Raw genomic sequence first — 27,803 nt, 5'->3', positions numbered from 1 at the left:
ACACACACACACACACACACACACAATCATCTACCATTACACGCACAACCATCTACAGACACACACACACACACAAAAAAACGAGATTGGAAACAAACTTCCTAGTTCGCCGGAAGTGATGTTATGCTGCTGCACATGGTTGAGTTGCTGTTCGTTTTTTGATGTTTTGTTGGGTTGTGAGAGTTGTGTGGATGAGTTGAATAATTCTTCAGTGGAGCCACTCATGAGGTCTGTGTATGTCCGCTGAAAGTAATTATACCACATGTGAAATTTCTGTCAGTTGTGCATTGTTTCTTCACGTATTTTTTCTTATTCTTATTTTCTTAATTATTTGAAATGCAAAATAAATTTTTTTCATTTGGAAACATGGAAAAAAAAATATCAACTGTTTTTGTCTTTCAAAACGCAAATATTACAAAAATCACCGTAATCTTTTTTATGAATGCATTATATTCATTGGAAAGAATGCTAAAAATAATTTCATTCAATAATTTGAATTCATTTCACTGAATTAAATTAGGAGCGCTTAAAAATGAAAACATTTTTCCAGCTTATCCCAAGTGCGAACTGTCCCTGAACGACACCACAACTTACGACCCGTCAAACCCGGTTGCACTTTCAAAACCTACAAGACAAGAGAACGGTGACGTCATGATGGAGGTGACGGAAAACCAATGGACGCAGGTGAGATGTTCGTGTGATGGAGAGGCGGCAGGAAGTTCCTCGCTGAGGTGGACCAAGGATGGAGTTGTGGCTGCTGATGGGAATGAGTTGAACCTGAAGAACGTGCAGCGATCGTCAGCTGGGACGTACAAATGCACGTGCAATCGGATACTGTCTCCTACCTATGCAGCTTCATTCCAGGCTTCTGATACGAAAAAACTTGTCCTCTCCGTTTTATGTCAGTATGATTTGTGTCATTAAACAAAGAACTTCATGCAGTACAAAATTTCGCTTCAATTTTAAATATTAATTATGTGTGATTTTCTTTTTTATATTTTGTTGTTTAGTAGAAAAAATTGAAATATATGAGTATAAAGTAGCACGATGAACTGAACACAACGTAGATAAGCCGGGTCAGGGTCGCATCGATATTCCTAAGTACATCATCAGCGAGGAGAGGACCACATTCTCCTGCTTCACCGAACAGCCTGGTTGCCAGTCTTTCAATTATTCTCTCAATTGCAACTGTTACAACATTTAAAAAAATTTTTATCAATGTTTCAACCATTACTTAAGCAAAAACTCAACCTTTTTGATTTGTTGAGTTGTCGACTTATATTAGGCAAGTCAAAATTATTAAAAAAAGAATGCACTGTAAAGTTGAAATAACAAAAACATGAAACAAACAAAAAATTTGTGTTGAATTTAAAAAATCTTTGGTGTATAGATTATTACATAAAATCATCTAATTTACAAGCGACAACCACCACCAACAACAGCAACAACAACAAACAAACAAGAGACATGACAAATGTTTGCTTTGCGACCAGGTAACCCTCCATGCGACTACATCTGGTACAAGGAGGAGCAAGAAATTTTCAGAGGTAAAGATTACGAATTGAATCCAGTGATGCTTTCGCATGCCGGCAGTTACTCGTGTTTGCCGATCAACAAGGTGGGGCTGGGGAGCAGGGACTCCAAGCAGGTCGTCGTCATCGGTTGGTTCCTCCCACTTCCATTATCTTCTTATTTCACTTCTTCATCAGCTTCTAACACTTTCCTTTGTTAATTATATAGACTGAGAAGATTACTTATTTATCAATCACGATTATTTAATTAAAAAAACACTCGCTTAAAATGACAAAATTAACAAAGGGATTAGATGGAGGAGACATTTTGATAACATTATTCTGTTCGTTATCATAAATGATTTAGAATTTATCAAAAAGTTTAATCACAAATTTTTATTATTTTATTCAAGTATTCAATACTATTTGTTGAATTTTTTTTCAATAGAATGGTTTGCATATAATATCTTTCCGTAGTTATAATTATGGTCTATAATAAATTTTTGTAATTATTGAACAATATAGAATCTGACATTGACCTTTTTGAGTTATAGCTTAATATATATTATTCTAATAAATGCTTTAAATAATTGCTGTATAATTCAAGATAAAAGTCATTAATGTAAACTTTAGGCATTGGTTAATACAGATTTTCAAACAAAGTACATTTCAAAATGAGTTTCTGTGTTTGATTTCTAGAGTACCCCAAACCGTTAATGGGTTCTGACGATCAGGACCTGGTCGAAAGTTCTCTAATGCCAGCATCAGCCGTCCAGTTGAAGTGTCAGTTTACTGGGTCACCTCCGCCAACAATCACGTGGTACAAAGATGGAATCCCAATTTCAAGTTTGGCGGATAACGACAAGCGGTTTGAAGTATCGCAGAAGAACGAGGTTCAATCAGAAAGCCATCGGTACATCGCTACTTCCCTACTCAAGTTTTATGGTTTGTGTTGTTGTGCAGTGCTTGTTTGTATTTGTTGGATTACCGAATGATGTAGATTCTTCAACAACTTCTTTATTTAGTTTGTTCATGCAATTGATGATAAACTTTGTATGACACACTTTTTGTGTGAGTGTTTCTGCATCACACGAGTCATAAATAGAAGCTTTAAATTCAATATTTTCATAACACCAGGCCCAAAGAGAACATCTCTGAAAGCTCTGGAAAGGGAAGAATCTGGTAGTTACTCGTGTGTGGCCTCTTTCGATTTCGTCAAATATGAAGTTCAGTCACACGTTTCGCTTTTCATCAAGTGTTAGATTGCTTACATCGCTTATGTTTCAATCCTGATCGTTATTAGAATAATCATTTGTGAGTGCACACCATTATTTGACAATGCTACAAAAGTTTAATTGTATGTTGATTATGATTTATGTAATCGCATTTGAGTAGTCCCTCGGATAAATTATAATTGTGAGAAAATATTAAATTTCATTTTTTTCAGTTCCTCCAGAAATAACAAACGATAAGAAGCAGTCAGTGGAAATGCACAAAACTGGACGCATCTACTTCAAAATAAAAAGTTACCCCAAGCCTTTTGCGATCAAGTGGTTCAATTCCTCGAAAGAAATGATACAAAATTCATTTGCAAATAATGGTGGAAACCACCAGCAAATTGATGAAAAATGGAAAATTACGACGACTGATTTTCTCGGCGAGAAAGATGCTTACCTAACTGTCCTGGAGATAAAAACTGTGGACGAGTTCGACCTGACAGAGTACAGTGTGCAAGTCGACAACACTGTTAGCATCGGCACTTCCTCCGTTCAAGTCATTGCTGCAAGTTTGTGTGTTGTTTTAGTTTTGAACGAATTTTAAGTTTCAAAATTGATTTGGGTAAATGTTAAAAACCTTTTGAAATCAATCGCGGTTTGCGCAATAAAGTAAAAGATTTTCTTGATGATGTATTTCCACCCAATGTGACGTTACTTGTTTTGATTGCAGCGAAACCCAACGCACCAAGTCAATTAAGAAATGTGTCCCTTGACTGGAAGTCAGTTGGGCTGGAGTGGCTTGGAGGTAACGACGGAGGCATCAACCAGCAGTTCGTCATCGAGGCACGCTCCCCCAAGGACAACTCTGTGAAGGCTAAGAAGAGTGTAGCCAACACAACCAGCATCGTTTTTGATGGTATCGTGAAATGTTTTCTACTTTTTGTATTTTATTACAATCTCACTTAATTTTTTTTCTAAATTTTTTAAAAATTTTTATCGTGTTGGATATTTAAAATGCGAAATCACTTTTTACAAAATGTTACATTTTCAAACTTTATGGCGACACTGTAAATCCCAACAAACATTCGCAAACATGCAAAACTAGCACGTACACACACACACACAGACACACACATACACACACACACAGACACACACATACACACACAAACGTCCTTAAGGTCTACTGCCTAACGTCACCTACAAATTCATCATGTACGCCGAGAACAGGATTGGAAGAAGCGAATACTCCAACGAAATATTCGTCACACTGCCTGGTTTGTTACAGTCTTGTTGAATTTTTATTTTCATTACTTCAATGAATTATTTTTGTTTTCTAATATAACTGTTATTTCGTTAATTTTTATTTATTTTTTGTTAGTTATTTGTTTATAAATTTTGTTTTGATCTTGTTAGAAGATTTTTTTATATAAACAAGTCCTTTCTCGCCGCATTTGTTCCCAGATATTTTTTGATTGACACAAAACAAAACTTAACACACAATATATCTAATAAATAATATAGTCTTGTAGAATAATTAAATGATAATCTAATAAGAAAAAAATATTTTTTTATAATTGATTGAAAAGAGCAAAATAGTAATAATTTTTTGCAGCGATAAAAGTGTACTCTCCGAGCCGTGTGGACTTCTCCGCAGACGACCGGTGCATCACCATCATCCTTCCATCCTTTCTCTACAGCACCACCGTCAGCCCAACAACTTCATCCCCCGGCCCCGACGACAACATCTCCAATGTTTGGGGGAACTTCTGTGCTAGTGTGGACGTCTTCGATGGTACGTCCTGGATCACCGAGTACCCGTGCATCAAGGAGAGGAAGATCGACCTGAGTGGCAGCAAAATAAAGAAAATCACGCAGGTCCGAGTGTCCATATGTTCGGACGAGAGGCATGATATTTGCAGCGAACAGAAATACAACAGCGACAATGGTCGGCATTCTCTTAATTTCATTCACTAGCGTCAATTTTTATTTATCCTACCATTATCACGTTATTCATTAAAGACAAAATGATCTGCTAGCTTTCAAAGTTTTAAAGTTATTTGAATGAAAAACTATTGGACACCATAGCAGCAGGCATTCCGAACAATTTGACCATCATCGTGGGGTGCGTGTGTGGGTGTGTCGTCGTTGTCCTTCTAGCCATCCTTCTCATACTCTACGTGCGATCCAGGAAAAAAAATGGTAGTTACCTTTTTTGGCATCATTTTTATTTGCTATTTTTGAAATAAATTATTACGTGTGTGTGCGTGCGTGCGTGTGTGTGTGTGTGTATGCGTGGTGTATGTGTGTACATTACATACTGTCGGAGATTTTTAAAATAATAAATAATAAATTAATGAGGAGGAGGATTTTTAAAAGGGTGACAAGGCCCCACGTTGGGCGCCAATTGTCGGAAATTTTAAATAATAATAAATTAAAATGATAAGAGGAAGCAATCTCCTCCTCTATCTTTCTCAGGGAATTTTTGTATGGTCCGACAATAATTTTTGTGTATATTTTTATCGTGAGTTCGACCAGTCCTGTGTGGCACTGGGCTTTTTCGAATTATATGATTTTACTGAGTAACACACGAACGCGTAAAGAAAAATATTCGATAACAATTTTATTAATCGACGGAAGTAAATAAAAGGAATTGAACTAATGAACTCTATAAGAATGTAAATGTCAATGAACAAACTGGAATACAGGAATTAGAACTCTTCTTGTTGGGTCTTCAACTTGGAATATGTTTCTTGGCGTTTTAATCGTACAACTTCGACGTGTGTAACCGATGGTGATGTCGATACAACTCCAATAAATAAAAAAAAATGAATCACAAAAATCGGAGCCTATGGAAATTGCAAGCTGCGTGTGAAACTATACCAATGAGTATAGAATCCAGCAAAGAACCCTAGGTCCACAAATAGCACAAGAAACAAAACAACGAGGCGGATTCGTTTTCACAGAACCCAAGGCCTGTTTTCACTGGGCCTGTCAGTCAGTCGGTCGGCTTTCGCACAACCCCGGCCTGTTTTCACTGGGCCGTCGAGTCTGATCGGCTTTCGCACGACCAACACAAGACAACAAGAGTCAGAACAACACTGGTAACAAATTGTGTGTCTTCAGTACGCGTGCGAAACTATGCCAATGAGCATAGAGTCTCGTACTGAATCCACTTTTGAGAACTTAAGGCGTTTCTGAAACTATGCCAATGAGCATAGAATCACGCGTTAAGTCTCTTAGGGACCAGAAGAGGCACTGATTATTCGAAGCTGCCTCACTAGTCAACCCAGTTGCTCTCCAACTGGTGAACCCAGTTCCAACTGGTGAACCCAGTTGCTCTCAAGTCTTTTCACACCCTTCCTTATCAAAACAAAATTAGATTTTGTTTCGGGTGTTTTAAAACATAAAAATCTACAAGGCATGTCCAATTAATCAGAAAAAGTACTAATTAAATTTTTAAATAATTTATAATAATTTATGACGTCATCTAAATTGCAAAACAAAAAAAATACGTTGTCACCTATCGAGTAAATTAACTTGCACCATGCCCCCTATCGAGTGAATAAATTTCGCGTTGAAAATTTTGCAGTATTTTTAGTCAGCATTATTTCATAATTCTGACAATACAATACATTGAATTTTACATTGTTTTCAAGGTGTGAACGTCAAGGAATTGAAGACAATAACTCAGTAAGTTTTTTTATTTCATAGTTATTTCTTTTTTTGGCGTAAAATAAAATTATATATAACGTCGAAGACAAAAAATTTAGTCAAAAAACGTGAAAGTAAAGCGATTGCTGAGCTGACCACAATATTGCAATTGCAGAACCGTGCACTTGAACGAGAATGGAACGCTTCCTGGCAAGCCGTCCAATGGCTACATCAGCTACACGCTGTCCAGTAACAGAAACAACAGTTCGAAAAACATCTTCAAAGTTGACAACAAAAGTAAGTTATGTTTTGGTGTTTCAACTGCAAACTGAACACTAATTAATGGGGTGGACATTGAATACAGTTGGCATCTTATCGCTTACACAACACGGGTCTACCAGAACTCAAGAGATTTTATTTTAAAAGCATTTTATGAGTTGTAATTTTAAATATAAAAATATTTACAATAGTGAAATTTCAAGCTTTAAAATTTGAAAATCTTGAACAAGCACACGTTAAACTCTGCAAGACTTACGAGTGGAAGCTCCATGGTGAAGGTGAAGAGTTTCCATTATTATTTGCCTCCTGTGTTCACCTTGGTCGACGAAATGATTCAAGATGGTGAAAACTAAGATGAGCAAATAATTATATCTTTCATTCGTATCAACTGAACCAAATTACAAATCTTGCAGAGGATTGATAGTTTAGATTAAACGCAAACAGTTCCCGAGCTATCTACTCTACCATGTTGCATGATTGGTTGTCCAAATTATAAAGACATATTTGATTCACATATTTAATTGAACGTATTATTGAACTGAATTATTTAAAAACGTTGTAGATGACCAGCAACACGACTGGAATGGTTCGGTCTGCATGGCTTCAGTCCACAACTGCAACAACCACGACCACAACTGCAACAACCACGACCACAACTACAACAGCCACGACCACTATGGCAACAACAACAGCAACAACATCAACCTCGATAATTACAGCTTCGACAACGGTGATTTTCTTGTCGGTTCAACTTTTGTTGACACTTGCGAGGCATCGAGAGCGCCACCACCAACTTTCCAGAGCCCAAGCATCATTTGGCACCCCCAGCAGCAACATCCCCACAACCACCAGGCACTCCCATACAGCGCACAATCTCCTTACATTTCAGAGGACGAACACACATCCACCATGGAACTCATCCACAAACCATCCTTTCCAATCACCCACATGACAGGTTGTTCACTTTTTTTCTTCATTTAAATTATTCCACACCATCAAACAAATGTTTCTCAATTAAAACATTGAAATAAATTTTATTTACGCACGGAAGCAGATGGGAGCAGCAGCACGCAGGGAACGATAAAAAGTTTCAACTTGGTCAACCGGAGCAGCACGGATGTCAACAAGCAAGCAAAAATAATCCACGAAGTCATCGTATGATAGGACGAGTCTGACATCATCGCATCGCCACGTGTCATCTTTCTTTTTTCGTCGCTGCTCTCTTTTTGCATTTTATTCATTTTTTTCTGTTTATTTTTTTTGTTTCGTTTTCTTTTTACAAATTTTCATCCCGCCTTCCTTGAAAAATGTAATCTAATCATTCATACGTGAACGTACAAAAATACTATGTGCATATATAAACAAATAAATAAACATATATATATATATTGTCATAATATATATACATAATAAATATATATATGTGTGTGAGTGTGTGTGTGTGTGTTTATACGTGCGCGTGTCATGGTCTTCTTAATTGCTATCGAGACTTCCGAATTTCCACTAAAGATATTTTATGTGCCTTTTATATCAATCTGGTTAATTAAACAATTTAGATGTCATAAATTTGTACATATGATAAATAATTTACGAAGACCGCTAGACATTTTCATTATATAGATTTCACGTTTCATTTATAAATTGTGCCGTTGGTTACGATTGTATAAAAGCTCATCTGTAAATGCTTTCAATTTGTTTAGCATTGTATTGAAGACTTATGAGCGTTTCACAAGTGATCTTCAGAAACGCTGTCTATGCTAAATTTTGTTGAAAAAATGATGCTTCAATCGGCTCTTGAAAACATCACGACAATCATCCTTTTAATCAGCGGATAATAGGTTCCACCAGAATTTGGTTGACTTAACCGAAAACGTCTTTGGCCCAACGTGAGATGCCCTGTAGATTGGACAAGCAAGGTCATCATGCGTTGCCGACCTCAACCAAGCTCAAACAATTTCATCATTTCTTTCAAATAGCCTGGTACCTATCCTGTCAAACAATTTCTGACCATGAGGGCTATTTTAAACTCACTTCTTTTCTTCCCAATTTTTCACTAAAGTTATTGGTGTAGATATTACCTTAGCCTAAACTCCCCTACTGAATCTGACCTTGTTACTTTTTGTACTTACAAATCCTAATAAAGACCATATATGTAAATGTAATACTATACTATCAATTTATTTAATTTGATCCAATTAATGATGTAATAAATAGAGTTATTAATTAACACACACAAAATACATACATTAGCACAAACACGTTCATGCATATATTTAAAAAACACAAACATCCATGCACACACAAACTTACAAACAAACAGTGCCGGTTTTCTTTTATCAACTTAATACTTATCGACTGTTTCAACTTTTAAATGAAGAATTCACCTCTCCTTTCTATTAGTCCTACTTGTCCATCATCCAATGAAAATCTTTAGAACCTGGGTCACGGGGTAACTAAATTTTTAAAAAATAATTGAGGTCATATTTTTCATCGTCATCTTCACTGTTTTCTTGATTGTTTGTTAGTTTGGAAGTTAGAGAATGTCTTGAGTTTTGTTTAGATGAATCAATGAATTATTGATGTAAATATAACCATAACTCCCTTACTAGGAAGGTATTCTGAATTATCATTATACGATCGTCTATTCATATGCAAATTCTTCGGTAACGCCTCGACATTTCCAGTTATTACGTTATCCGGTTTTAGGAAATTTTCGGTTAATCTAAATAGGCCGCGAAATTGTGAAATGCTATGATGGGTAACGAAGATTATCGATAGGACTTGAATCTGTCGATTTAGATTTTGATAACACCCATGGATTTTATTCACAATATTTCACCTCGCGGGAAAAAAAAACAAGAAAAATATAATGATTTTTTTCAAAAATAAAACCGAAGCTGTTCTAATAGATATCGATAAACCTCAAATAGACATAAGACAAAAATGATAACATCATTACCAACTCGTCGCCTTAATACTAACTTCAATAACGTTGAAGAACAAAGGAATGCTAACAGCAAAGATGAAAAATACGACACCAACTAAAAAACTTTGCTGGAAAAAACTTTGCTTTGTTTAAAGAAACTATATAAACCAAACCTGCACTGAAGATGATTTATGAAAAATCAAAATAAGGCCTTATCTGCAGGATGAATTTGGATAACAACAGTTTCATTATATTTTCATAAAGAACTTGGATAACTCTATTTTCAACAAATTGAACAATTTCCTAAAAATTCAAGTAAGGAAAATTGAAAAGACACGCTTTAAATTGATTAATACCGACAATTCGGTAGAATTCATACAATACTGTATATGTGTATATACAAACACACACACACACACACACATATATATATATATATATATATATATATATATATATATATAGTTGTGTATTATTTTATAATCCACAATGAAATTAAATAGAAAAACAAACTTAAATTTTATGGACTGATAACAAGTAGGTAACTTTTGAAGAGCTAAGAAATAATAATTTTAAATGTACAGGTACGTGAGATGTACATGTAATACTACTTAATAAAATTTGAGTTTCAGATGTTCATCAACTTGAATTAATAATGAGTAAACAAGAATTCAACGCAATATAATAGATATTTTAAACGTTTTACTTTTTAGTAATTCTTGTGTGTGTGTGTGTGTGTGTGTACGTGTGTGTGTGTCTTCGTGCGTGCGTGTGCGTGCATGTTTGCAGTGTATTTGGAACGATTGTTGCATTCGCGTTAAGTTCTTTTAAAAAATTAAGTGAATTGATATGTAACCCAACATCACTTTTATTGGCACATACTGATCAAAATCAATAATAATATACGTGCGTATCTTTACACATGGCACCGAATGAACAATATTAACTTGTTAACTTGTAATAACAAGTAGGTAACTTTTGAAGAGATAAGAAATAATAAATAATATAATATAATAATAAATAAATAATCATACATTGGGAGTTAAGTAATATAATTAAACACATTCAACAATATCTAAACAATAAACATAGATTTTCGCAAATTTTAATAAATAGTTTGTTCATGTTATCATCTTCATGAAGATTTGTATCAGGTAAACTTCAAAAGGTGACAGTTTCGTACGGTAAGTTACAAGTCCAGATATTTAAAAATTGTATAAGAATATTAGAATTAATCGAAATCACATTCACGTTCTACTGCTAATGTCTACTGCGTATACAACTTCAAATCTTTCAAATCTGGTCTTAGTGATGAAATTTTTGAAATGGTGTTCTCACTGATAGGAGATCTAATGTGCAGTGAGGATAAGCGAAAACAGCATTGGGCAACGTTTATCAACTCTTTCTCAAATAATTCATCATGTTGCTCGGGACACGTTATTGAGAGTTTTGTGAGGCTCGATCTGTAATATTTAAGAGCCAGTTTAATGAAGTGGTGTACTTTTTTAGCCCAGGTTTCTAAAGTAAGTTCGCTAACAGGTATCTCTGGTCTGAAAACCTTCATTGCAACTCGCATAGGGCATGCATAATCAAAAATTAAGCTTACTTTCAAATCTTTTGAATGTGTGACCAGACGTCTCCAGGCTTTAGAGCTAGTCCTGGCAATATACATTTGGTTAAATGAGCAAAGGATAACAAACTTTTGTAATTTCAGGCGATCTTCAGGTTGCGTGATGGCTGACACAACCTCATCATTAATGCTGAAGCCAGGGAGACCCAAATGTGTCAACTGGTGGCAATTGGATATCACGAATTTTGACATGTCAGCGTTTATATCATCGGCAAAAAATAAATTGTGGAGGTACAGTTTTTTAAGAGTTTTGTTGTGATTTTCAACTAAAACAATAATTAATTTTTCATCAAAACCATAGTACCGTCCAATCAATTCAACCTCGACCAATGATCTGCAGCTTATTCCACTTTCTACTGGTAAAGTTAGCAAATTATTTATGGCTTCGTTGAATTCATTGTAAAAATGACATTGATCTTTGAAATGCAATTTGAACGCCACGATACGTCGTTTGGTTTGGCGAGCAAAATAATTAATGGCATAGAGAGCAGACTGTCTGCAAGCTTTCATTTCAGGATTAACCTCAATATATAGATTGCAAATAAACTTGCCGATAGCACGCAAGCAGCGCATGTTGGGCAGTTTACGTTTGGTCAAAAATTTGAAATGAAAACTCTTCCACAGATTTGATGAATTTTTGAAGACGTAGCACCAATTTTTGTTGACGAGAGAAGCTCTGAACCTGTCTCCATGGTCCAAATGTGAAAAAATAATTCCAAGAACATTCTGTGGAACATCGTTAATACTAATCACTTGTGATTTATACATATTCCATGTACCAATTCTATATGTATGAATTTAAAGTGTGTATTGCTGTAACTTGCATTACCATCAAATTACTCCATCCGTAGGTTTACTGATTTCTGATAGATATAGCATAGATGAACACAGACTTGTTTAAACGTTTATTCGAATGCTAACAGTAATATCAATAGAGAGACCGAATCAATCACTAACCTCAGAAAACAATAATTAACAGCGTAACTTCAACAACTCCAACTTCACTTTACATAACGTGCCGTGTTGTGTTATTTATACATAATCCTACAACAATTTTACAATCGGCGTTACAAAGATTAAGAATTACAAAGATTCTAACAATTAATTAAGAATGGAAAAATAGAATTATAGAATCAAAACAGTAATATTTATTTATATAGCGCAAGTTCAGTTTTAGATTTTAATTTTATTAAATTTAATTATTAGTTTAATTTCGTTTTCATAACTTTATTATTTAATTATGTTACGACTGACTCCAATACCAATAGGGATCTCACGCTTTCCGATTTGTTAAGTCTTATAATTTTTTTTTGAAAATATCAATAGACAATCTTGAGGAAGCAGGCGGGGCATTCTAAACCCTTGCACCCAACACAGTATTAACCGTCATCAGATTTGAATGATCACTTATCAAGCATATGCCTCTAGAAACTCAACTGTTTACCTTTTTTCAAATTTATCCAACAAATATCTAAGCAAGAGTCCCTTCATGGCTTTAAATTAAATATCAAAACAGATAATTTAAAAAACGTGCATTTAACATTAAACTTTTGCAGATCAGAGATGTTAAAAACATAAGTTTATTAATTTTTTTCCGAGGGTTTGAAGGCTTATAGGTTTTTTGATTTTATAAAATGTTCAAAAAGATTTACATCTCCCTGGTTCACAAGACTTAATTGAACAATTTGTATTACTTTTTTAACAAAATTAATGATAAAAAAGTACATTTTAAAAATTTATTTAAAAAAAATTTTTCTAAAAAATTGTCAAATTTAAATTAATTTAATTTATCCATTTCCACACTTTTTGTTTTTATATTCAGTTTCAAGGCATGCATTCCTCACTAGATTGATTGAAATCACAATCTTAAACTTAATATAAAATATTAAAAAAGAAAAATTGTTCTATAAAAAACTATGTCAAACATTCCTTTTTCGATAATCATTTTCCATAACTTTAATTTCCAGGGCATTTATTGTCACTAGATTTAATTCAGATTGTTAAATTTAATATTAAATATTCAAAAATAATTATTATTCTAAAAAGCTATTATTGTCATATTTCAATTTTCATCATTATAAAATTTGGTTTCTTTAAATTTCTTAATAAACCTAAAAAACCTAAAATTTCAACGTTTAAAAAAAATTTAGGTTTATTGGAAAAAAAACTAAAAAACCAAGGTTTTATAAAAAATTGGTTTTACAGCTCTGGTGCAGATCATTGAATGTTTGAGTGACGCAATTAAACTTTGTTTGAGCATCCAACAACAACTCTTCCAGCTCTATTTGGTATAGATAGAAGTTTCGACATTGATTTATTAGGAAGATTGTAGAAAAGGTTCTTGCGATAATCCAGTCGTACATGAATGAATGCATTTGCCAAAACCAATGTACGTGTAGTAGAGTCATATCAAAATATTTACGAACGATACAACCTTTGCAGTTGGTACGAACAAAATGGCGAAAGCTTTCTCAATATATTCTTCACTGGCAATTTTGTTGTTAAATAGTACTTACTAAATGTATGTGTTTGTCCAAGCAAATGAGGCTTACTCCATTTTGCAGAAATACCGTCACATCGTAATCGTACGATTCGGTTGTTCGCACAATCAAATGCGGCACTCATATCCAAGGATGACCAAAGTGACACTATTTGTTCACCAACGGCGCTGTATAGTTCTGTTCTGACAAGGCATGTACAAGTGCTGTTTCGGTGTAATGATGACTTCTATAACCTGATTGGTTAACAAGCACCACAGGCCGTGCAAGTCTGGATATTTCAGTAAGTTGAATAGTAAACAACACGTTTCTCAATTTTAGACAAAACATAGATTTGAACTAGGACGATAAGCTTTTATAACTTTTTTATTAGTATTCGTTTTCTTCTAAAAAGGAATTATTATGGCATATCATGCTTGCAGGATGAAGGAACAGTACAAAGAAAGTAATGAACAAATTTATATAATTTTTCCAAATAGGCGTCGGACAGAATAACATCTAATAGGCATGTCTTGCTTGCTGAGCGAAGTATGAGTGTTCAAATCTCGGGCGAAGGATGGTCGTTTTAATCTCGCACTCTGTAACTTTAGAGAAATACGAATTTTCTGAATTAATCCTATCACAGAAAAATTTGACTGTCTGATTCACTAAAAGATGATCTTATATTAATTTTTACTTGGAAAAATTCAAAAAAATATTCCGACGTCAAACCATGAGAAACACCAATATCGCAATAACTTTGTTAACCCGTTCCACTGATTCTGGGAATTGTCCTTGTTTTCTTCGATCCGCTTCGAAATTGCTTGCGTTTTCAGCAAAACATTTTCTTTTGGTCCTCAAACCATTGGACTATGTTTGTCATCTTTTTTAAAAAAATTTCTGCATTTTCTTTTTAACTTTCTTTATTTTATCTTTATTCTTTGTCGAACTATATTTGTTATTTACTTGCTAGTCGCTAATACCAAAAACATTTTTAAAACGATCGTCGTTATAAACGAAATCCAGCATTTGTTAGTTTTATAATTTTTAGCAAACGAAAAGCGTTCAAATGGAATTTTATTCATTCGGTCCGTTACGTAACAACTTTATTTTTATTGGAAAATTGTCTACTGTACTGTAGTTCTTTGATTAAATAACTTTAATTAAATAGTCATGCTCACATTTGTATTCCCACTTTGTATGACATATTTCGCCCGACTTGACTAATGCGCACTGAAAATGTGAACGGATGCGTTTGAGGACCATTGTATTTATTTCGAGTATCACACCCACTGAACTACATATATATATTATATATAGTTCCGTGGTCGCACCTTAAATGGTTAACACAAGCCTAAATCGTCTCGAAGATCAATTTTCACCCAAATTTTAATATTTCATTTCTACAACGGAACGCCGAAGTTAGACGAACATTCAAAACAAATCCATATAAAATTTGTCAGTACTCTTTACAAAGCATCATGGTACTGATGCCTTGAATTTAGCATTCAGTTAAAAAAAACAAATGCTTATAATTTAATGTTACTCACCACCAACAAACAAATCATTAGAAGTCAGTCATCCTTCTGCTGTTGGCCTTTTTTGTATAAATCATAAAAACCAACGACGTGTACATGTAAAAACAATTCAGTAAAACGTATGAAGTGCAAAGATAGATTCTATTATTTCAAAACAACGTTAATTATGAAGCAAGTTAATCAATTGAATGCACATTCGCCTCAGTAAAATTTCTTACCTCGCTGTGCTCATGTGTTGTTGCTATGTTATTTTTCAATAAAACAATAAAAATTACTTATACAACCACAAAAAAGTAATGAAATGAAATAGTTGGCGTTAACGAATAAATAAAAAAGTGGATTTTAAACATGTCAACTAAAGTGAGTAACATTATTAAAACGAATGTTTAAAAATCATAAATTGCAAATCTATATATAGATAGATGCGGCAAAGTTTTAAATTTTAAATTATATATATATATATATATATATATATATATATATATATATATATATATATATATATATATATATATATATCACTAAAAGTCGCAATGACAACTGCATTAATGTTGGAGGTGATTGAAAATAAAAGTTGTGTTGGTTGTTCAGTTAGATGCTGGACAAGCAGCAAACAAAACTTGACACTCACATGCCAATACAATCACACCAGTCGCACCAATCCCGAACCAGCTAATTATCGAGGAAATGTTTCTAGTAAGATATTTTAACTGCAAACAGTTAATCATGTTGTTAAAATAAAAATCCTTTCATGAGCATTTAATCATCATCAGTATGGTGTCATCATGCCATCCAAAAACTTCGCCACCCTATTCTCCGACCCGATTGACATATGATACAACTTCAGACTTGTTTAATGGGTAGGTTGTTTGTAGGCGGCAGTTGATGGTGACGACAACGATGATGAGGGATGTTTGTTGAAAGGTACATATCAATCAATGCTAGGTAAGTAGGTAGGTGTGTTGCTTGCTTGCTCACGAAGTCAAACGATTGTACTCGCACATAGCCGGTGACTTTCTAATTATTTCCCACGCTTTTGATGCATAAAAGAGCCTGCAGGTCGGAGAAACAACGATGAATCAACAACGAGCCGATGGAATAAATAACAACTAAAAACATACCACTTCTTCTCATTGAACTTGTTGAACATCAAATCCTTCTGCGAAGTCAGCAACTTGTTCCTCAGCCTCCTCACCTGCTCCTCAAAGTCTCGACAGCCCCTCAAACTTTCAAACTTAGTTCCCATCGAAACTTTAGGGGTTACATCAACATCACTATTATTATTATCATCATTATACAAATGAACATTAATATTGCAAAATACATAACAGCATGTTAATATCACGATTGAAAAGTTAAACCACAAATATTTGCATGTAGAAGTCATTCCATCTCCAACAGATTAAACGTCTTGGTACCTATTTGCTTACCAATACAAATTCTAATCACGGCCTCTTTCCAAGATCAGCTTGAATATTTTCAAGCAGGTGGTAACAAATTGAAAAAGTGTTTTTGTTATAAAACAAAATTCGTAAAAGATTAACAGCAAAACTAGTGCATGGTTTTCAAAACATTTCTCCTCATCTAATAAATTGAACAGCTGAATGTCAACAGTAAATTCGACCAAATAAGCACTTGCCGCATCAACCGTTGAGCTGGAACATGAATAACTTAGGAAAGATATTGAATAAATTTTTTGTTGTACCAACCACGAAATTCTTTATCATTGGCAGAACCTGCCCAGTTTGCATCCTCCTTGTTGCCTATTAAAGGCAGGGTAACCAGATTAACTGTTCTTTTCTCTATTTCGCTATCCTCATTTTTCTTCTTCACTCCTGTACCGATTGACTTCTGAGTCAAACCTGGTCGGTAAAAAAAAGTTAACAATTTAAAAAAATTATTTTTTAGTGGGCCCGGTCAAAATTCAAAAAGAGTCATCACTATCATGCAAACTGGTAAATAAAGACTAAACATTTGACTCCCCACATTCATCTACCTACCTCTGTAGTTGAACTTTGATTGGCTCATAAAATTTTCAATCATATCCTCTGTGCTGCAACGCAGGCTCAAGTCCTCCAAGTTGCACTTGTTCAACACAAACACTAAATAAAAATTGGAGAATATTCAAAAATTAATATTCAACAAACATTATCATCCTCATCACACCATTACAACATTAAGATCCTACATTTAATGATAGATGAGTGAATCCGGTCCAAAAACAGAAGTGGTTCACATATTGTCAATATATATAATGAAAACCAAATGCATAAACACATGTGAACGAAAGGGATCTACAGTTACTTTGCACATATTAACGTTGATCAGAAGTGTGTAAAATCATCATTACAAACACCAGAGAAAAACAGCCATCAAAATAAATAAACACAGAACATCGAACTAACCAATATGAGGTGAGGGAGGTTTGAAATGTTTTCCCATGGTGTCATATGGATTCCTGGGCTTAAACAACTCTGCTGTCTCCAGTAACCTGTATTTGTGCAAGTATTTCAAAATTTGTCAGTCACATCATCAACAACATCCTCATTCACTGCATTGCATGAATTATCATTTGGTACACTAAAGCAAAACCATTTTTCCATTTCTCTGTGGTGACAAAATTGTGATGATGTTCAGCTGGTGCTACGCTGATAATGATGACAGCAATTACAATGTAAATGGAGCTCTAAATAGTAATAATTAGATGGTGGTTACACCGATGATGTTGGATAAGTACAGTGGTTTGTGGAATGATAATAACAACTAAGATAACAAACTTGAAAATCTTGTCATCAATGAACCAGTCTACGACGACAAAAATCACATTGCAGACGGACATCATGAAGGTAGTCAGCTGGATGGACTGTGAAAAATGTCAATCAAACCCTCAATCAATCCAATTTATTTATTTAGCTACTTATTATCTAGATTTTGTCAGCTAATTCTAATCACATTAATCTTATAACAAGTCATTATTTACACTTTAGCAGAATACTAGGTAGGATAAACTTAGGTGAAATGAAAAACCATGAATGAAATTAATAACAAAAAAATATGAATTATAACAATCATATTGACACTAGCAAAAAACAAATAATGTAATGAACAAAATGATGAAAAATGAAGATAGATAGAGATAAAGGGGAGAGAGAGGGGGGAGAGAGAGATGAACACGTGACCAACCTGAACATCCAAATTGGCATCTATACTATCTATCATACGCTTCCTCTCCAGTTGTATCTTGTCACACATATTTGATGCACTGAACAACGGCTGTCGAAATAGTCAAAAAAAAAAAATTCAAAATTATGAGGTCATAATTATAAAACATGCTGACAAATCCTGTTTTCATTAGAAAGAAATGTACACTGCTGCAGCTTCAAAATGCATGCGCCATACATGACAATGAAAGATGATGGACTTTATGTTCTCGTACTGGCTGACCGTACTTGCGAGAGCAAGTCGGGAATTCTCACCCTTTATAAACTCACATACTTGTAGATTCAAGTCGACTCACAAAATATATTCTTTTTTATTCGGCTGAGTAACAGTACGTCTTTATCGACTAAAAGAGTTTCTGCGAATTACTTTAAAAAACACCTTTGTTTTTTTTATATGAATTACTTTAAACAACACCTTAGTTTGCAACGTCGTCTACTAGGATTATAACTACACTAAGTTAGTGTTTGGACTCGGGCAACTGGTGAGTTCCATAAGGGACGAAAGGGACGGAACGCGTCTAGCCTAAAACGATTTCGGTGTTCACAGAAACGTACCTTTGGTCGTGGTGAGAGATTGTGTACTGTACTTTATGTACTAGTATTGGCCGACCACACAGAGTAAAATTAATCAGTTCACGTTATCAGATACCAACAATGATTTTTGCATGCATATACCATTTATCTATCAAGTCTGAATCATTCAATGTCTTACATAAAAGAACTTGAATATAAAGCAGATCCTAAATGAAATAAATTAACAAGCTTCTTATGAATGATCAGTAAAAATGTATAATAGTTGAACTATCAGTAGGGTTATTTTAGTAAAGCAAATCAAGTGACTATTAATTTTTCAATATTTTTCAAGTAGGCATTAATTACCTGTATGTATGTATGCAAACTGATTTCTAAATTATTTCCTTCTAGCATAATTGTGCAACAGCTTGCACGTAAGTTTGTATTTATAAAATGAAAAACTTCCAAGGTTTGTATTTTAAAAAATGGAAGAATGCATTAACGCTGATACAAGTTAGAATAGCCATCAAATGAATAATGGGCAGGTAGGTGCCTACCTGCGAATCGAGCAGTATCATCCTCTCTGGGGTGACGTACATGTCGACTCCAAGCGTCATGTGGACACCCGACTCTCGAGTACGAGTACTCTGCTTGCTGAACATCAACCTGCGTCATTTATACAACGTTCTAATGTTAGCATTGTGAAATTTTCAAAAAAATAACGCTACATGCGTGTTGTAATAATTTGTTACGAAAAAAGACAAACAAAAAAATAGATTAGACATTTGTAAATAGCGAAAAATTAATCAATAATAAATAAATTTAGCAAAAAACTGAACTAGAATTAAAAATAAATAAAATAATAATAAATAGAATAAAAAATTGAACATTATATTAAGAAATAAAATGAGCAAAAACAGAAAACAGTTGATCAAACAGACTTGTTATCATTCCTGTTGACAGTGCCAGCCAGTTGAGACATGAATGTGGACTTGCCAGAATTCTGCGTTCCCAGGACACCCACCACCAGGTAGTTATATTGGTCCAACAGCATCTGCAACCAATCAATCAATAAATCAATACTAATCAATCAATAATAAACACACAGCCAACCACTAATAATAAGGAACTTACGTCAGTTTTGGTAGCTACCCATTTGAACGACTCGTCAATCAACTTCACTGAGGAGTTCATTAGAGGAAATTGCATGTTGATCACTGTTCATTAGTTAACATGTTTGTAACTGTTCATATTCATTTGTTTGTTCATTACATTTGTTTGTATATTATTTTTTTAGTTTACAATGCAATGTTCATTCATGATGCATGTTCATTAATTATTATCATGTAAAAAATATTTGAAATTTTATCATTAAAATGTGCAAGTGATTCAAGGGGTGAGTGTGCACATATAAAAAAACATTTCAAATGGGAAAAAATTGATGGCAAACCTGGTTGAGGAGTCTTCTGCATGTATTGGAAGACATTGGAAGCATAGGAAGTAAATACCTTAGGAGCAGCATAGGATGCTGTGTTGTTGCTCATAACTCTCTGTGGGTATGCAGCATAATTTCCATTAGAGTATGCAGCATGACTTCCATTAGAGTATCCAACATGAGTTCCATTTGAGTAGGCAACATGAGTTCCATTCAGGAGTTTCACTGGCTGCTGTTTACTCTGGATTGTGACATGATTATTCAGCTGCTTCCTATCCAGCACTGAAATCTGTTTGCTCAGAACATCAACTTCTGAATCATTCCTAATTTCATCCCTTTTCAAAATCTATTCAGAAAATATCATTTCATGTAACAAATCATTACTACTCAACTGAAACCGTCAAATATGAAATTACAAAATAAAAACGAGAAGTATAATGAATGTACCTGTTTAATGTTATTTGATTTGGACAAAATTATAGGAACCTTCACAGAAAATTGACTTGGCATTTCTACTGGCTTCTTGGCTTTCTCCTGCCAAAAATAATTCAACGTTTTTATACTAACTACATAACATGAAAAAACAAAATTGCCTAGATAAAGTAGAATGTAACAAAAATAACACCCCACATATGAAACAGATTTCCAGCATAGCATGATATTAAGAATTTATTTTTTATCAAATCAATCAATTGATTGATTGATTGATTTTTTATATTTTTATACTGCCCATTTTGAATTATCTAGCGCTTGATTATTTATTTATATCAAATTGAAAATAATTTAATTAGGTAAGTTTTTTAGATCATTACTTGTCAAATAGTTGAAATAGTGAACATTAAATAGAAAAAAGTTAAAATATGAGTAAATTTCTGTTTTGATAACAATCAATGGCTTATGGAGTGGTTAACAGGGTTAGGGTTAGGGCCTTCCTTTTTAACAAAATTTTCAATCATTTCACAAATATGGAGTGATTAAAATTTTCAATCATTTGTGAAATGATGAAAATTTGGTTAAAAATGGAGGCCCTAACCCTAACCCATAAGCCATTGATATTTGACAAGTAATGATCTAAAAAGCTTACCTAAGAATTAACTTGTATTAAATTACTTGACTAAGAATTAACTTGTATTAAATTATTTTTAATTTGATATAAATAAATAAATAATCAAGCGCTAGGTAATTCAAAATGGGCGGAGTTAATTTATTAAAAGTACATTATGATTGTTTGTAAACTTGGAAGATACCATAGGAGTACCTATCTCACGTTTTACCTTCAATTTAATATAAATAAATAATCAAGTGCTAGATAATTCAAAATGGGCGGAGTTAATTTATTAAAAGTACATTATGATTGTTTGTAAACATGGACGATACCATAGGAGTACCCATCTCACGTTTTACCTACAACTATTTTTGTGAAATAAGCATGGAAATGAAAATATAAATAAATAGACATAGAGTAATAGACTTAATATTAACTGAAATATTAAAGTGAACTTTAGTTTAGTTAGATTAATATAATAAAAATTATTTTATTTATTGTTATTCTGTAATAATAAACATTAAACACTTATTTTTTGTAGAACATTTGAAATAAATTGAAATAGAATAGAAGAATATTTACAATGGAAGCCATATGTTCTTTCAATCGATTTCACTCTCTCATTCATCAATTATAAAATTAAATAAAATTAAAATTAACGAACTCTTTTGTATTTGTTGACGACTTTCTTGCGATTGCGATGATCAAGATAATCGGCCATAACCATTTCTTTAGTTCGGATCTAGAAACCGATTAGTTAGTAAACTGAATGGAAACAAAAAAATTGAAATTTCCGATGGTATACCAATCGCACCGACGTAAACTTTTTTGATAAATACCAGCTAGAAGATATCTTGCGGAAGCAGGCTGTAGCAACGAAATATTGAAAATAAGATAGCCAGCAAAGATAAATTTACGGTTCGGAAAACCAAAATTCGTAAATATTTTATTTACGACCACTGGACTATACTTTTTTTTTAAAAAGGAAAATGTAATATAAGAATTTTCATGGTTGGCCAAGATTTTTACAATTTTTACAAATTTTACAAACTGCAAACATTTATCGCTGGCCATTTTGTTTTCTATCGGTGATCGCTATTTTGGTTGAAAAACGTTAATTTAGTCTTTGAATTAAATTTTAAATTAGTATTTAGCAGAGTATCGGTTAATTAATTGCATAATTAACTACTAATTGTTGATTTTGAGGTAGGAGTCAAGAGTTAGATAGACAGAACCGATTTCTGCTTTTGGTGTGGCTTGTGAAACTTATTATTTTATTAGCATCCATTCCAAAAGCATTATTTTTTACAATCTGTTGTTGTAGTTGGATCAGCTTTTAAACAAGGGTGGGCAAGCCACTGTCCGCGAAGCTATTTTATGCGGACCGCGAGGCCTCGTTCGCCAAAAAAGTTCGTCAGCCAGACATTATGACATAACCAAAAAAAGGAGCCACAAATCTTACAATATTTTCTCCCGGGTTGAAAAAGTTTGTTATTTGAGTACATATGCGGCCCTTTAAAGGTAAAATAGTTCTCAATGCGGCCCTCACTGCAAAAAGTTTGCCCGCCCCTGTGTTACACACATAAAATCTTTCTCCAGCTGATATATGCGTGAATTAGTTTGTTTTTCCTATTCATTCTGTTCATTCAAATATTAATGACACTGATTTCAATTTATTTAAATTTAGTTTGTGGAGGTTACCCTTTAATTCAATAAATAATTTCAACGAGATGAAACGTACAAAGAAAATAAATGTTATGTTATACAGCAGTCTATTCCACTATTCCACAAAGCATCTTTTCTTACAATAATTTTAATAGGTTTTTCTCACTGACCTTCAAATTCAAATGTATCACAGTTTTTTTAATAAATTTCTTTCGATAATCTATTTTTTATTTGATTATTCCATCAAATATTCATCTTCAAAGATTATTATTTAATTGCGTTACAAAAAAAACAAATTACAGACACACAATTTAAAAATAACGATCTTTAGATTTTATTACATTAAAAAATACCTAGCAAAGAGGATTATTAAATTGTAAAAAGTACAAAGATGAAAAAAGCATAAAATTATTAATTAATTAATTAAATGGTTCATAAGCATCTGGTGTAGCAGGTGGAAAACAAATCGTGTGGAGGTTGGTTGTGGTTGTTGGTGCTAGATTGCCTCAGACCTGCAACAAAAAATAAATGCATCATCAGTTTACACTCAAAGTCTGTGGAAACATCATTTGCGAGAATGCTTCAAAAATTATGTTGAAAAATTTAAATGCATTCAAAATAAAGTTTACAAACGAGTGAACGAACGAATTATTAAATGTAATATAAGAATGAGAAAATGTAAACCTTGAGTCAACGCAATGTTATTTGAGGCATTGATACCCATGGACGAAGTGATGAGCTGACATTCAGCTGGAAAGAAGTCTGCCATGTTCTGCGGTGGAGAGGAGTAGCGAGGACCGTAGAAAGTGGGACCGAAGAAGTCAGGGTCACAATTCTGATCTGCCAATTTTTTGAATCAGGCGTTTGAATAAAAAGTGTCTACATGAAATTATTTAACTTTATAATGTGCCTATTTGAATGCTGCTCAGTGAAATAGATGAAGAAGTTTCAAGCTATTGTTGCAATTATACTGCCAATGAAAATGAGAGAAAAACATTAATAGTTCATTTGAATGTTAAAAATGCAAAAGAAAATTATTGCGTCTCGTTTTTATATGGAACACTCTCTCAAGCTTTTCAAGACAAAAACTGCAAAGGATAAAATAAAATTAAAAATAAAATAAAACTAAATTTTAAAAAATATTTGAAGCAACAAACTTTCAAAAAACAACTTTCCAATTCCTCCCTCTGCACTGACGCAACTCCTCCCCCCACTCCTCATCACGTGATCAGGCGAGTTTTCGTGGTTGAGAGAATGATGGATGGAATGAAGAGGGTGGGGTGAGGTGGTGGAGGATGACGTCATCATCATCGTTCTCAACCTCCGAGGACTCCTGAAGAACTGATGCCTCCTCACCGACCCCAGCACGCTCAGCTGCTTCATCCGCCGCTCCTTCGATCGTCTGTTCTGAAACCAGACCTGTGCGTGTGTTGTTGTGGTGCGTGTGTTGTTGTGCGTGTGTGTTTATGTGTGTGATTTGTTTGCGTGGATCTCAAAATGTTCATTCAACTTCTTTGAGAAAGAAAGAATATTATAACGAAAAAATAAAACTGAAATTTAGCAAAATTTTGTAACCGACTGACTCGATGAACCCAAGTATAGAAATTATTTAAGTTTCAAGTTATAATTTTTGTTCTCATTGTTAGCTTACTTTAGGCTCTAAACTTTTTTTATATCCAAATTGGAAAATTTGGCAAAATAACATTTCACCCAACTAAAAACCCTAGTGTGTGTGTATGTGGTGTTTGTGTGCGTGTGGTGTGTGTGCGTGTGTGTGTGTGCGAGCGTAGATCTTTACAGATTTTAAGTGTAGTGTACATGCAACATTTGTATTTCGAAATTTCCACTTTGGCGAGGGAAGCGATCACTTTTTAAGTCAAGTTGAATTTCGTTGAATGTCTTCAACTCGTCAGACTTATATGTAAATAATGGGATAGATGGAGGAATGGACGGACGGATGGATGAAGAAGAAATAAAGGAATAAATATATGGGTGGTAGGTAGATTGGAATGGGAAAAAAATTCAATTTGTAAAAAAAAAGATGAATTAAGAAATGAATTAAGTAATCAGTTGATGAACAAATAAATAAATGAATAAAAAAAGAACGAGTGAGTGAATGAATGAATGATTGAATGAATGAGTGAATGAATGAATGATTGAATGAATGAATGAATGAATGAATGAATGAATGAATGAATGAATGAATGAATGAATGAATGAATGAATGAATGAATGAATGAATGAATGAATGAATGAATTGATAGACGGAAATAGATAAATGGAGGAATAGAAAGTTGGATGACTTATCTATGTTGAAATCTGAGCATGGTTCGAAATTTTAATGCAAGCGTGAAACGCGACGTCTGTTTCGACACTACTCACTTCTTCACTACTATCATCATCATCATCATCGTTATCATCGCTATCATTCTTACCATCATCAGTATCATTATTATTATTATCATCGCTGTATAGATACACGCATATATACACATATGTACACCAATATATACATAGGTATATTAGTGTACATTGATATGTAGGAACACGCGTACGCGACCGTATAAGATGTATCATGTAAACACATGGGTCATAGGTCATTGAACGTGAGTGACGTCATTGCTTGCATCACAATGCGATAATATCTATCTTATGTAGATGCCGCTTGTTTTCTTTGGTTTGCTTTTGGTGTGTGCGTGCGTGTGTGTGTTGTTTGTTTTGTTACCAAATTGTTAATTGAAGTTATTAGGAGTGTGGCGTGTATAAATTGTTGTGTGTTTTTTTATGTGTAACATCAACACCGATATTCATTGCGTTTGTGCTATAACTTAAGTCGTGTGTGTGGTGGTCAATGTATCTGGTGCCTGGTCTATTGTAGTTTGCGTCTGTCTGTGCTTGTTATGTCTGGTATATTTGGTAGTCTGTCTGTGTGTCCGTGTCTGTGTTTGTGATTGTGTGTGTGTGGTGTGTGTGTGGTGTGTTGCCCGGTCAATGCTAATATGGTTCTCAAAGTTATGTGTGTTTGTTGGATTTTTTGCACCGCCAGGGAGGGCAGCCGATTGAAGATGCAGGGGCGCCAGCACCAGGATCAACACGTGAGCCCCCACGTTCAACAACTTCAGATAATGAACACCAACAACAATGCATCCCTTTCAACATCACGTCGTCATCAACATCAACAATAAAAACAACAACAACATCAATAAACAACATCAATAACAACAACAACAACTACTACTACTACTACATCAACAACATCAACAACAACAACAAAAATAACCATTATTTTTTATTAAAATTTATTGCATATACGAATTGAAAATTATCCACACATCAGCAAAACATCTTGAACGGTATGATCATTACAACAACAGTTACTGCTATTAAATAAAAGCCAACACATCACTGCAACAAAATTCGCTGGTTTCTCTTGAAAACATCAACAAACTCATCTTCAGCAACAACCTTTCAATAACGACAGTTTACCTTTCATCTGAGAGAACATCAACAATGTGACTCCATCGCATCATGACAACCACCACCATCACATCATTGTCATCATTTTTTATCATCATCATCACATTATTGAATAAATCTACTTTTTTTCATAAAATTTACAACAATAACAAACGCCAACTGTCATTAAAAATGTCAACAACAACAACAACATAAACATTAACACAAACAACACAAACAACAACAGCACAACAACAACACAAACAGCAACATCGACTCCTCCAACAAGTGCAGCCCATCAATCAAGTACGCTCTTCTAACGTCTTTTTGTCTTAAAGACGCTTCATAAAGAACTTATATAACAAGGCAGCAGCAACAGCAACAACAACAAAACAACAACATTAACAACAACACAACAACATGTACGACAACAACAGCTACAGTTGCAGCAAGCACACAGCACAGCAACAACAGGAGCAACAGGAGCAACAAGATGACGGGGAAGTTTGTAGTCGTTCCTTTGTTCGTTCTTGCGTGAAAGAATGGATGCCCCACGGGGCTTGCCTGCTTGGCTGACTGGCCGGTTGGCTGACTGGCTGGCTGACTGGCTGACTGCATGCTTCGTCGAACACGACACCACCTCAACTCACAACAACATCTCATGAGATTTCATCCACAACTTGTTGTTTTTGTTGCTGCTGTTGTTGTTGTTGCTGCTGTTTGTGTTGTTTCATATGTGTGTTGTTGTTGTTGTCGTTGTTGTCGTCGTTGTGCTGTTTCATATGTGTGTGTTATTGTTGTTGTCGTTGTTGTGTTGTTTCATATGTGTGTTGTTGTTGTGTTGTTTCATATGTATGTTGTTGAAAGTGCCACATCAACAGTAATAATTACAATGACGTAGATGTTGAATACAACAACAAATGAAATAAATAGAATGAATGAGATGATGATGCAAATGATGATGATGATAAAAATATAAAATGTTCAAGTTGACGATGATGATGATGCTTTCACGTGATGATGAAAATGATAATGGGAGCATTAATGATAATATGGAATTAAAAATATTAAGATGATGACGACGATGATGGTGGTGGTGATGATGATGATGGTGTTGGTGATAATGATGACAATGAGGATGATGATGGCGTTGAAAACATGGTAAAGACGAACACATCTTGGAGGACCGAATTGTAAACTTAATAACGTTGGTGGAAGAGACTGAGCTGTTGATGA

General features: G+C 34.0%; 5 protein-coding genes across 5 annotated transcripts in view; 2 read left to right on the top strand and 3 right to left on the bottom strand.

Moving 5' to 3' along the window:
• Positions 1-236: 236 nt before the first annotated feature.
• Positions 237-3,694, top strand: HELRODRAFT_162666 (hypothetical protein; the record flags this gene model as incomplete). Its single annotated transcript, XM_009024808.1, has 8 exons — positions 237-249; positions 551-901; positions 1,068-1,154; positions 1,494-1,661; positions 2,211-2,456; positions 2,649-2,768; positions 2,959-3,297; positions 3,459-3,694. The coding sequence occupies 8 exons, from the start codon at positions 237-239 to the stop codon at positions 3,692-3,694; spliced, it is 1,560 nt and encodes a 519-aa protein (XP_009023056.1).
• Positions 3,695-3,941: 247 nt separating this feature from the next.
• On the top strand, positions 3,942-7,822 carry HELRODRAFT_162665 (hypothetical protein; the record flags this gene model as incomplete). Its single annotated transcript, XM_009024807.1, has 7 exons — positions 3,942-4,005; positions 4,344-4,676; positions 6,388-6,421; positions 6,558-6,679; positions 6,853-6,939; positions 7,224-7,616; positions 7,716-7,822. 7 exons carry the CDS (start codon positions 3,942-3,944, stop codon positions 7,820-7,822), a joined length of 1,140 nt encoding a protein of 379 aa, XP_009023055.1.
• A 3,032-nt stretch (positions 7,823-10,854) lies between these two features.
• On the bottom strand, positions 10,855-11,985 carry HELRODRAFT_162664 (hypothetical protein; the record flags this gene model as incomplete). The annotated part of the gene is made up of 1 exon (XM_009024806.1): positions 10,855-11,985. The coding sequence occupies one exon, from the start codon at positions 11,983-11,985 to the stop codon at positions 10,855-10,857; it is 1,131 nt and encodes a 376-aa protein (XP_009023054.1).
• Positions 11,986-16,206: 4,221 nt separating this feature from the next.
• Positions 16,207-20,911, bottom strand: HELRODRAFT_189016 (hypothetical protein; the record flags this gene model as incomplete). Its single annotated transcript, XM_009024805.1, has 12 exons — positions 16,207-16,285; positions 16,354-16,483; positions 16,969-17,094; positions 17,233-17,334; positions 17,638-17,723; positions 18,010-18,095; positions 18,416-18,505; positions 19,524-19,632; positions 19,908-20,020; positions 20,101-20,183; positions 20,417-20,747; positions 20,849-20,911. 12 exons carry the CDS (start codon positions 20,909-20,911, stop codon positions 16,207-16,209), a joined length of 1,398 nt encoding a protein of 465 aa, XP_009023053.1.
• Positions 20,912-24,236: 3,325 nt separating this feature from the next.
• The window catches only part of HELRODRAFT_67495 (hypothetical protein), a gene marked incomplete at both ends in the record, with an annotated part of 13,663 nt that continues 10,096 nt past the window's right edge, over positions 24,237-27,803 (bottom strand). The window contains one exon of the mRNA XM_009024332.1: positions 24,237-24,530. Coding sequence (XP_009022580.1) covers positions 24,237-24,530 — 294 coding nt within the window. The remainder of the gene's footprint in view (positions 24,531-27,803) is intronic.

This window comes from Helobdella robusta (genome assembly GCF_000326865.2).
Source record: "Helobdella robusta unplaced genomic scaffold HELROscaffold_4, whole genome shotgun sequence".
NCBI classification, from domain to species: domain Eukaryota; kingdom Metazoa; phylum Annelida; class Clitellata; order Rhynchobdellida; family Glossiphoniidae; genus Helobdella; species Helobdella robusta.
Note: the sequence above shows the minus strand (reverse complement) of the source record. Positions and strands in the feature narration are given on the sequence as shown.